General features: G+C 43.7%; 1 protein-coding gene and 1 non-coding gene across 2 annotated transcripts; both read right to left on the bottom strand.

Moving 5' to 3' along the window:
* Nucleotides 1-4649: 4649 nt before the first annotated feature.
* On the bottom strand, nucleotides 4650-5709 carry LOC128587843 (olfactory receptor 5AU1). Its single transcript, XM_053594276.1, is given in 2 exon segments — nucleotides 4650-4819; nucleotides 4822-5709. Coding segments are annotated over 2 exon segments (972 nt in total). The 5' UTR covers nucleotides 5624-5709.
* A 4357-nt stretch (nucleotides 5710-10066) lies between these two features.
* Nucleotides 10067-10172, bottom strand: LOC128589363 (U6 spliceosomal RNA). Its single transcript, XR_008380955.1, has one exon. It is a non-coding gene; the product is annotated as a U6 spliceosomal RNA (small nuclear RNA).
* Between the last annotated feature and the right edge of the window lie 275 nt (nucleotides 10173-10447).

Genomic DNA, 10447 nt, shown 5'->3' with positions numbered 1-10447 from the left:
AAACAAACAAACAAAAAAACAGCTTGGTGTTGTGGCAGATGCCTGTAGTCCACCTACTTGGGATGCAGAGGCAAAAGGATTGCTTGGGCACAAGAGTTTGAAGATGCTGAAGTGCGCAGGCACTCCACCGAGGGCAACAAAGTGAGACTCTATTTCAAAAAAAAAAAAAAAAACAGCTGGGCATCTGTGACTCAAGTGGCTAAGGCGCCAGCCACATACACCTGAGCTGACGATTCCAATCCAGCCCAAGCCTGCCAAGCAACAATGACAGCTGCAACCAAAAAAATAGCCAGGCGTTGTGGTGGGTGCCTGTAGTTCCAGCTGCTTGGGAGGTGGAGGCAGGAGACTCGCTTGAGCCCAGGAGTTGGAGGTTGCTGTGAGCTGTGATGTCACAGCTCTCTACCCAGGGTGGGACAGCTTGAGGCTCTGTCTCAAAAATTAAAAAATAAAAATAAACCCTTCATCAATAGAATAAACACCAAAATTGTGTAATTATGTAAATAGATGCAGAAAAACCATTTGACAGAACCCAACATTATTTCATGACAAAAACACTCGATATCACCACTAAATTGGAACTATTGGAACTAACCAATCAACATTTATGTGCACATATGGAAATAACACTCATTGGGAATCAACCGTGTGGGAGAGGGGAGAAAGGATGGGAAAGGTAAAATACACATACTTATGGTGCTAAATTTGGTTAAGTTGTGACACTTGTGTAAGTCATGAAACTGATGTCACTATCATGACAATAAATATATCCATTGTCACCCAAAGTTTTCTTGTATTGCTTTGTAATCCGCCCTCCTTCCCCTCCTGTCTCTCTCTAGTTCCTTCACTACCACCCCTAACCCATCTGTCCTGCCTTCTGTTGTTAGAAATTACATTGTCTAGAATTTTCTATAAATGGAAATATACAATATATATCTTTGTCTGGTTTGTTTCATTTGGCATAATCATTTTGAGATTCATCTACGTTGTAGCATGTAGATGATTGTTCATTCCTTTTATTGCTGAGTAGTCATCCATTGTATAAATCATAAGGGGGTTTTTTCCTTATTAACATGTTAATAGACATTTGGGTTGTTTGCAGTTTTGGAGTATTACAAATAGGGCTGTTAAGAACTTTTGTATGAAAGTCTTTGTAGGGATATATGCTTTTATTTATCTTGGTGGAATACAATGAATAGAATAGTTGTTTCTTATGGTAGGTGTATACTGAACATTTTCTGAAACCATCAAGCTATTTTCCAATGTAATTTTATCATTTTACCTTCCCATCAGCAGTGTATTAGAGTTCCATTTGCTTCATATCCATCCTCATCAACACTTGCTATGGTCAATCTTGTTACCAGTAAATAAAAATATAGTAAAATATAGTAAAAAAAATAGTAAAATTTTACTATTTTATTAGGTGTTTTGTTATCTCATTGCATTTTAATTTAATTTGCATTTTAATTTGCATGTACTTAATGACTAATGATGTTTAACATCCTTTCACATGCTTTTTTGCCTTCTGTATATCTTCTTTGGTGAAGTGGCTGTCCAACTCTTTGCCATTCTTTTTTTTGAGACAGAGTCTCAAGCTGTCACCCTAGGTAGAGTGCTGTGGTGTCACAGCTCACAGCAACCTCAAACTCTTGGGCTTAAGCAATTCTCTTGCCTCAGCCACCCAAGTAGCTGGGATTATAAGTGCCCGCCACAATGCCCAGCTACTTTTTTTTTGGTTGCAGTTGTCCTTGTTGTTTAGCTGGCCCGGGCCAGGTTCAAATCTGCCACCCTTGCTGCATGTGGCTGGCACTGTAACCACTGAGCTACGGGCACCAAGCCCTCTTTTGCCATTTTAAAAATAGTTTGGGGAGTTCTTATGTATGCTGGATATAAGTGCTTTATCGGGTATATGATTGAAAATATTTTCTTATAGCCTATGGCTTGTCTTCTCATTATCTTAAGTATCGTTTGATGTGTTTTAGTTTGGATGAAGTTTAATTTATTAATTTGTGCTTTTATGGATCATGCTTTCTGTGTTATATAAAAGAAATCTTTGGCTACCTCAAGGTCACAAAGACCTTCTATGTTTTAGAAATTTTATAGTTTTAGGTTTTACAGTTAAGTCTGTGAGCATTTGCATTTGTTTTTATTTTGTTTATTTTATGCATATGGATAACCAAATATTCTTATACCATTTGTTGAAAAGACTATCCTTTCTCCATTGAATAGCCTTGGTACCTTTGTCAAAAATCAGCTGGCCAGGCAGCGCCTGTGGCTCAGTGGGAAGGGCACCGGGCCCATGTACTGAGGGTGGCGGGTTCAAACCCAGCCCCACCCAAACTGCAACAACAACAATAACAAAAATAGCTGGGTGTTGTGGCGGGCACCTGTTGTCCCAGCTACTCGGGAGGCTGAGGCAAGAGAATCGCCTAAGCTCAGGAGTTGAAGGTTGCTGTGAGCAGTGTGATGCCACGCCACTCTACCAAGGGCAATAAATGTGAGACTCTGTCTCTACAAAAAAAAAAAAAAAATCAGCTGGCCATAGCTGGGCCTTGTGGCAAGTACCTGTAGTCCCAGCTATTGGGAGGCTGAGGTGAGAGAATCATTTAAGACCAAGAGTTGGAGGTTGCTGTGAGCTGTGACACCACACACTCTTACAAGGGCGACATAGCGAGATTTTATTTCCAAACAAAAAATCAGCTGGCCACATATTTATGGGTTTATTTCTGGAAATTCTAGTCTATTCCTTTAAACTCTTTGTCTATTTTTACAGCAATACAACACTGTCTTGATAATAGCCTTATAATACTTCTTTTTTTTTTCTTTTGAGACAGAGGCTCACTCAGTCACCCTGGGGTTGAGTGCCATAGCATTATAGCTAACAGCAATCTCAAACTCAGACTAAGGCACCTGTCACAATGTCCAGCTATTTTTTTAGAGACGGGGTCGCATTCTTGCTCAGGCTGGTCTCAAACTCGTGAGCTCAAGTGATCCACCCACCTCAGCCGTCCAAAGTGCTAGAATTACAGGTATGAGCCACTGCGCCCAGCCTATAGCCTTATAATAATTCTTGAAATCAGATAATGTTAGACCTTCAACTTCTTCTTCTTTTTCTTTTTTTTTTTTTTTTTGAGACAGAGTCAACTCCCTCAGTAGAGTGCCATAGCGTCACAGCTCACAGCAACCTCTAACTCTCTTGGGCTTAAATGATTCTCTTGCTTCAGCCTCTCAAGTAGGTGGGACGACAGGCGCCCACCACAATGCCCTGCTATTTTTTGGTTGTAGTTGTCGTTGTTGTTTGGCAGGCCCTGGGCTAGGTTTGAACCACCAGCTCTGGTGTATGTGACTGGTGCCCTAGCCGCTGAGCTACAGGCACTGAGCCTAAAACAGAGTCTCACAAGAACAGAATAACAGGGACAACAAGCCTTTGAGAGAGGCTAGAGCATGTCCTTTCCCTCCCTGCCAACTGACTTTGTGAGGACAATTAAAAGATAAGATATGTGTGACTTAGAAAATTTAAGTAACTTGACCAACTTTACCCAGTTTAAAAGTTGCTAGATGACTGTTTGGCCAGGAAAATAATAAAACATGAAATTTTGAAGCTGTTGTTACAGTATCATTCAAATAAACAATCCAATAAAAATTTTCTCAGTTAAAGCGCCAGTTTTTTGTTGTTGTTGTTTGTTTGTTTGTTTCAGGCTTAGTCATACTCTGTCACCCTGGGTAGAGTGCTGTGGCAGCATCATAGCTCACAGTGACCTCAAACTCTTGAGCTCAAGAGATTCTACGACTACAGGTATGTACCACCACTCCCAGCTAGTTTTTCTATTTTAAAAAAAGACAGGGTTGGGCCAGGCATGGTGGTTTATGCCTATAATGCTAGCACTCTGGGAGGCCAAGGTGAATGGATTGCCTGAGCTCATAGGTTCAAGACCAGTCTGAGCAAGAGCGAGACCTCGTCTCGAAAAAACAGCCGGGCATTGTGGCGGGTGCCTGTAGTCCCAACTGCTTGGGAGGCTGAGGGAAGAGAATCGCTTGAGCCAAGAGTTTGAGGTTGCTGTGAGCTATGACACCACAGCACTCTACTGGGGGTGACAAAGTGAGACTCTGTCTCAAAAAAAAAAAAAAAAGACGGGATCTCATTCTTGCTCAGGCTGGTCTTAAACTCCTGAGCTCAAACGAGCCACCTACCTCAGTTCCCTAGAACACTAGGATTATAGGCATGAGCCACCATGCCTGACCAAGGAGCCAGTTCTAAAAAGAGGAGATGAAAAAGAATAGACCAGGCGGTCATGGTCTTCAGATTAGCTAAGAAGATAATATTATTATAAAGAATATAAATATCCATTTATAATAATAAAATAAAATATACACAAACTCAGAAAAACAAATGAAGCAGCAAACAAGCAAAACTAAATCTTGCCATGGGTTTAATTATGCAACAAGCAGATATCCCCTTCTCATTTCTTAGACTGTAGGACACCTTCAGTTCTTCTGTGGCAGGTAGACGCAGAAGCACCTGCAGACCTGCAGACCAGAGGACACACCCACTATCCACAGGGGCTGGTGTGGGAATGTGCTCAGGGTAGCACCAAATACAAGGTGATGTTCTCTCAGCTTTCTAAAGATACATGTGTGGTAATGAATTGAGATCATTCCATTGTTTTCCTGCTCAAAACCTTTCTTAAAGCTTCCTTTACATCCTTATTTCTCAAAGAGTAGATCAGAGGGTTCAGCATTGGGATCACCACTGTGTAGATCACAGCAACTATACGGTCTTGGATCAGGGAGTAGCTGGACCTGGGGCGCAGGTACATAAAAGTGTTGTGCCAAAGAAGAGACAGACGGCAGTGAGGTGGGAGGCACAGGTAGAAAAAGCTTTAAACCTGCCCTGGGCTGAGTTCATTCTCAAGATGGTGATGAGAATTAAGAAATAGGAGATCAAGATGGTGAGGGTGCAGCTCAAGAGGTTGAAACCAGCGAAGATGAAGAGCAGGATCTCACAAAGTGAGGTGTCCACACAGGACAGGGATAGGATAGGCGGTCCATCACAAAAGAAGTGAGTGACTACATGAGCACCACAGAAGTTCAGACTGAAGATACAGCTTGTGTGAATAAGTGAATTGAGAAATCCTGCGCTGTAAGAGCCCACAATCAGAGAGGCACAGACCTCCGGAGACATGATGGTTGGGTAGAACAGGGGCTTACAAATAGCGGCATAGCGATCATACGCCATGGCGGCGATGAGATAGCACTCGCTGGTGGCAAAACCCGCATAGAAAAACATCTGAGCCATGCAGCCAAGATAGGAGATCATTTTCTTCTTGGCCAAGAAGTTCACCAGGGTCTGGGGGACAACTGTGGAGGAGTAGCAGAAATCCAAGAAGGAGAGACTCTTCAGAAAGGAGTACATGGGCGTGTGCAGCATGGCACTCAGGTGGATCAGGAGGAACATGACCACGTTCCCCAGCACAGTGATGGTGTACACACCCAGGAACACCACGAAGAGCAGCCTCTGGAGCTGGACGTCACTGGTGAGACCCAAGAGCTCAAACTCAATCCCTTGGCTCCGGTTTGCCCCTTCCATATTTCTCCAATGCTCTGGAGTATAGAAAGAAGGCAACATGGTAAATGAGTCTGAACACCCAGGGGGCACTGATGGGGTTTAATTCTGCCTAGGGACAGCCTTCTGAAGATTAGTCTTATTGACAAAACTTGGATTTGTTTGGAACTGGGTTATATCGAGAGTTTCCACTACTTACTTGGTTGATTAGTGGGTAAGCGTTACTTGAGCAGCAATTGAAAATATAAAAGAAATATATACAATATGGTCTCTCAGTGATCTTAAAAAATTATAAGTAATGAAATAGTCACTAACCAATAATGCAGTCGTAGTATTCCATATGCTTAGATCTGTGTTCTCCCTATCAGGAATTCAAGAGTGTCTGACCTCAGGAAGCTTACATTCTGGAGACTGTGTATTTTGCATTTAATAATGCTGGTGTCAGATAGTCAAAGTTCAAAGCTGGGACTTTACCACTGACTAGCTATGTAATCTTGGGCATGTTACTCAACCTCTCTTGAGTTTTTGTTTTTTCATCTATAAAGCAAGAATAATAGCATCTACCTCAAAAGATTGTTATAAAAATTCAATGAATTAATCTGTGCAAAGCACTTGAACAAAGTCTGACACACTGAGAAAGTTCAAAGAAGCTTAGCTATGAGTATTCTCACTGCGGAAACAGACCTAACACATCAGTACACATGATAAATGAGATGAACATGAACAAAGTTTAGCAGGCAACCCACCACCGAACAGTATACACAGAGACATGCACTAAACAAGAGCAACTGAACAGGTCCTCGGAAGAGTTGTAGATAGCTCATTTGCTCAGTTTTAAAACTGAGACCAGGCGCACTGCTCACACCTGTGATCCTAGCATTCGGGGAGGCTGAAATGGGGCGAGGGATGCACTGCTGACACCTGTAATCCTAGCATTCGGGGAGGCCAAAATGGGGCAAGGGGTGGCTCAAAGTCAGGGGTTTAAGATTATCCTGAGCAAAGCGAGATCTGGTCTCCACTAAAAGTAGAAAAAAATATTAGCCAGCAATGGTGGCAAATTCCTGTAGCCCCCGCTATTTGGGAGGCTGAGGCAGGGGGATGGCTTGAATCCAGGAGTTTGAGATTATTACTGTGAGCGAGGGTGAGGCCACGGCATTCTAGCCTAGGTAACAGAGTGAGACTCTGACTCAAAAAAAAAAAAACAAAAAACAAAAACACTGTCACTGTGAACTCAGTTACAACCAGGAACTGCTATGGCTTTTCATGGTGATAAAGGCTGAAAAGATGAGGAGGAGAGGAGCATGGTGCAAAAAGCAAACTGAGCTTTCTCGCCTGGAAGCTTTGCCCCCCTGCCTTGTCATTCATGAAGAAACTGGTCATTTCCAGAGAACAGAATAACCTTGGACACAGGGGCTACTGGGGACAGCAGGGAAGGAACAGCCCCTCTCCAGCTTTGCATAAATGCCTTTTCTATTCAGAGTGAACAAGGCTGTGGATGCAGCACTCAAACACCACACGCTCCTCTGCTCCTTCAGCTCCTCTGCCTCCTGCCTTTCTGAGTTACCTCCGGGTCCAGGAGCCGGTTAAGCACCGCTTTGATGAAGACTCTTAGTTGTGAAGGCTTTAGAGCCAGCAGATGTGATTGGGTAGGACAACAAAAGGATAAAAATGAGCCATCTCCTCCTGTCCTGAGTAGAGTAAGGGGAAAACACACCTGTGAAAAATGCTGGGAGGATTTGGAAGAGGAAGGAGCTGGAAGAGCTGAACTGAGCAGGCAAAGATATTTGTTAATCCCACTGGTATAACTTCCAGAATCATCAAACTAGCAGGGCAGGAGAAGACTCTGGACATATGGATAGCTACATTTAGCTGTCAAGGAGGTGATGGAGGCACTGTGTCTGTTGAAAGAACACTGTGAATGGTGACAAAAAGAACGCTTTCAGTAATGCTCAGAGAGGTAGCATTCCCTAATAAAATACAGCCACTCAAAGTATAAGAACAAATTTGAACACAGAAAGTTAGCAACTCTTTTAAAGCACGTGGAGTGCAATTCTGTGATTTATTTCATGCTCTTGAGATGTAACATTCAGCTCTCCTCAACCCAACAGCTGCTACTTCATAACAGACCCCAATGCTGCAGAATGTGTGCAGTCCTAGATTTGGCTTGCAAACGTCTTTGGCCCCACTGATGTCAAAAGCCATCTCAGCTTCAAGTCAAATTATAGAACGTTGGAGAAATTGCTGGAAAACTCTCAGGGTGGAAATAACTTACAGGAACTTCAATGAAGTAGAAAGACTTCTAAGAGTGGAAGTTAAGAGTAGAATTAGAACTTCTTGAGACCCCGTTTCACATTTTCTTTCTTAACTGGACTGTTTCGGTTTGGGTAATGGGTCTTCAAGTAGCTCTCCGGTTGAAGGAATGGCCTAAAGCAGAGAGGAGTAGGAAAGTGTGCGTCGCTCAGGACGGCATAGACGATGAGGCAGGGAGCCTGCGCTGCAGTGGGCAGTGGGGTGGGGTCAGACAGGGTGCTGGGTAGTACAGTGCATAGCTAATCACAGCCTCCAGATTTATTACTGCTTTAAATCTACTCTCTCTGTCTCTTCTCCTCCCCTTTCCTCTTTCACCTGTATTCTCCAATTTGCTCTAAACTCATAATACTTCAGAATGTAGAGAATTAATTGAGGAAGGAATTATGGGGAAATTGGCATCTTTGACAGTTGTTCAAAGGATGTTGGAATAACTACTGTTTCTGTTGGCTGCAGTGTGTACCTGTAAATGAAAGGTACAAAACCGGCCAGGCACAGTGGCTCATGCCTGTAATCCCAGCACTCTGGGAGGCTGAGGCAGGTGGATTGCCTGAGCTCAGGAGTTCGAGACCAACCCAAGCAAGAGTGAGATCATGTCTCTACTAAAAAGAGAAAGAAAAAAAAAAACTAGCCAGGCACGGTGGCACACGCCTGTAGCCCCAACTACTCAGGAGGCTGAGGCAAGAGGATGGCTTGAACCCAGGAGTTTGATAGTGAACTAACACCATAGCACTGTACCCAGGGTGACAAAGTGAAAATCAGTCTCAAAAAAACAAAAAAAAAGTACAAAACTTAAAGGAGCTCTTATCACATCTGAATAGCTGAGGGAGTGGAGAATTTTAGGAGTCAGAGCAAATGTCTGGGGCCTGGAGATGGGAGAGGTTTAGGCAAGAGGCTCTATCTGCCCCTAACTCCTTGCTCACCGCCCTGGGTAGCACAGCACAAGGGCAGGCAGCCAAGGAAAGCAGCCAGAGTATTTGTTGAGCAACTGTGTTCTCAAATGATGGTTCTTTTTCTTTCATTCTTTCCTTTTTTTTCCAGACAGTCTCTTGCCTCAGTCTTCCCAGTAGCTGGGATTACAGGCTCCTGCCACCACTCCCGGTTAGTTTTTCTATTTTTAGTAGAGACAGGGTTTTGCTCTTGCTCAGGCTGGTCATAACTCCCGTCCTCAAGCAATCCACTGGCCTCAGCCTCCCACAGTGCCAGGATTACAGGTGTGAGCCACCATGCCTGACCTCAAATGATGGTTCTTAAACAGTAAGTTGTCTTACCCAAGGTTCACTTGAGAAGCTTGTCACATGCAGATTCCAGGTCCCAAACATAGAAAATTCGATTCAATAGGTCTATAACTGTGCCCCCAAATCTGGTGATTCTGAAACACATGGACCCTGAACCATACTTTGAGAAACATTAAACCATGGGATACGGGAGGAGCAGACAAGTCTTCTTCCTGAGTCACATATACACATATCCTTTCCTAATTTGCTAGAATTCTCTATGACTTGGGGATTCAGCCTGTGGATAGGATGGTTAGTCCTAGACATTCTCTTCCCTCCAGAAGACATATCAGTAGTTAACAATTTCCAGAAATCTGACCTGATGATAATCAAACACTGGAGAATTTCTTCCTGCAAAGTTGCTTCAGATGTTCTTAAGCAAATCATTTAATTCCAGCAAAGCACATGACTAGATGGCAAAGCTATCATTCCAGGGGTCAAAACACAAGTCTTCAGTCCAGAAACAACAAAGACAAAGCCAGACTCATTGTGTTCATAGAGTGAGGCTGGGGATCAGAAGCTGCTTCCAATTTCAACCTCTCACAGGGTCAGAGGAGTGAGGCAGCCCCACTCCTGGCAAGGGCAAGCCCCTCACAACTAATCTTGTGCTGGCAGGAGACATCCCAGAGCCACCTTTTCCCCTGGGCAGCCCAGCAGCTCACAAATAAGGAGAAAGATGTGTTCATCACAAAAGTGTAGAAAGCAGGTGAGGAAGTGAGACTAATTGGCCCCACATAGACCCATTAAAGTATCTCAAAAGTTACCAGCATCTCTATGAGTCTCTGTCCCTGAGGAATCGGGAGCTTGGCAAACTGGGAACAAGGGGAATGGATCCATAAAGATCCCTGCAAATATCTGACCATCAGCCCCAAAAGACTGCTCTGCCTTAATCCTAAACTTAAATCTCCTGCAATTTTTTTTTTTAAATATGGAACGCTTCACGAATTTGCGTGTCATCCTTGCACAGGGGCCTGCTAATCTTCTCTGTATCATTCCAATTTTAGTATATGTGCTGCTGAAACGAGCACCTCTCATGCAATTTTTTTTTTTTTTTTTTTTTTTTTGTAGAGACAGAGTCTCACTTTATGGCCCTCAGTAGAGTGCCGTAGCCTCACACAGCTCACAGCAACCTCCAACTCCTGGGCTTAAGCGATTCTCTTGCCTCAGCCTCCCGAGTAGCTGGGACTACAGGCGCCCACCACAACGCCTATTTTTTGGTTGCAGTTTGGCCGGGGCTGGGTTTGAACCCGCCACCCTCGGTATATGGGGCCGGCGCCCTACCGACTGAGCCACAGGCGCAGCC

Source organism: Nycticebus coucang, chromosome 6 (assembly GCF_027406575.1).
Source record: "Nycticebus coucang isolate mNycCou1 chromosome 6, mNycCou1.pri, whole genome shotgun sequence".
Classification (NCBI taxonomy): domain Eukaryota; kingdom Metazoa; phylum Chordata; class Mammalia; order Primates; family Lorisidae; genus Nycticebus; species Nycticebus coucang.
The sequence above is the reverse complement of the archived record's forward strand: the minus strand, read 5'-3'. Positions and strand labels throughout refer to the sequence as shown.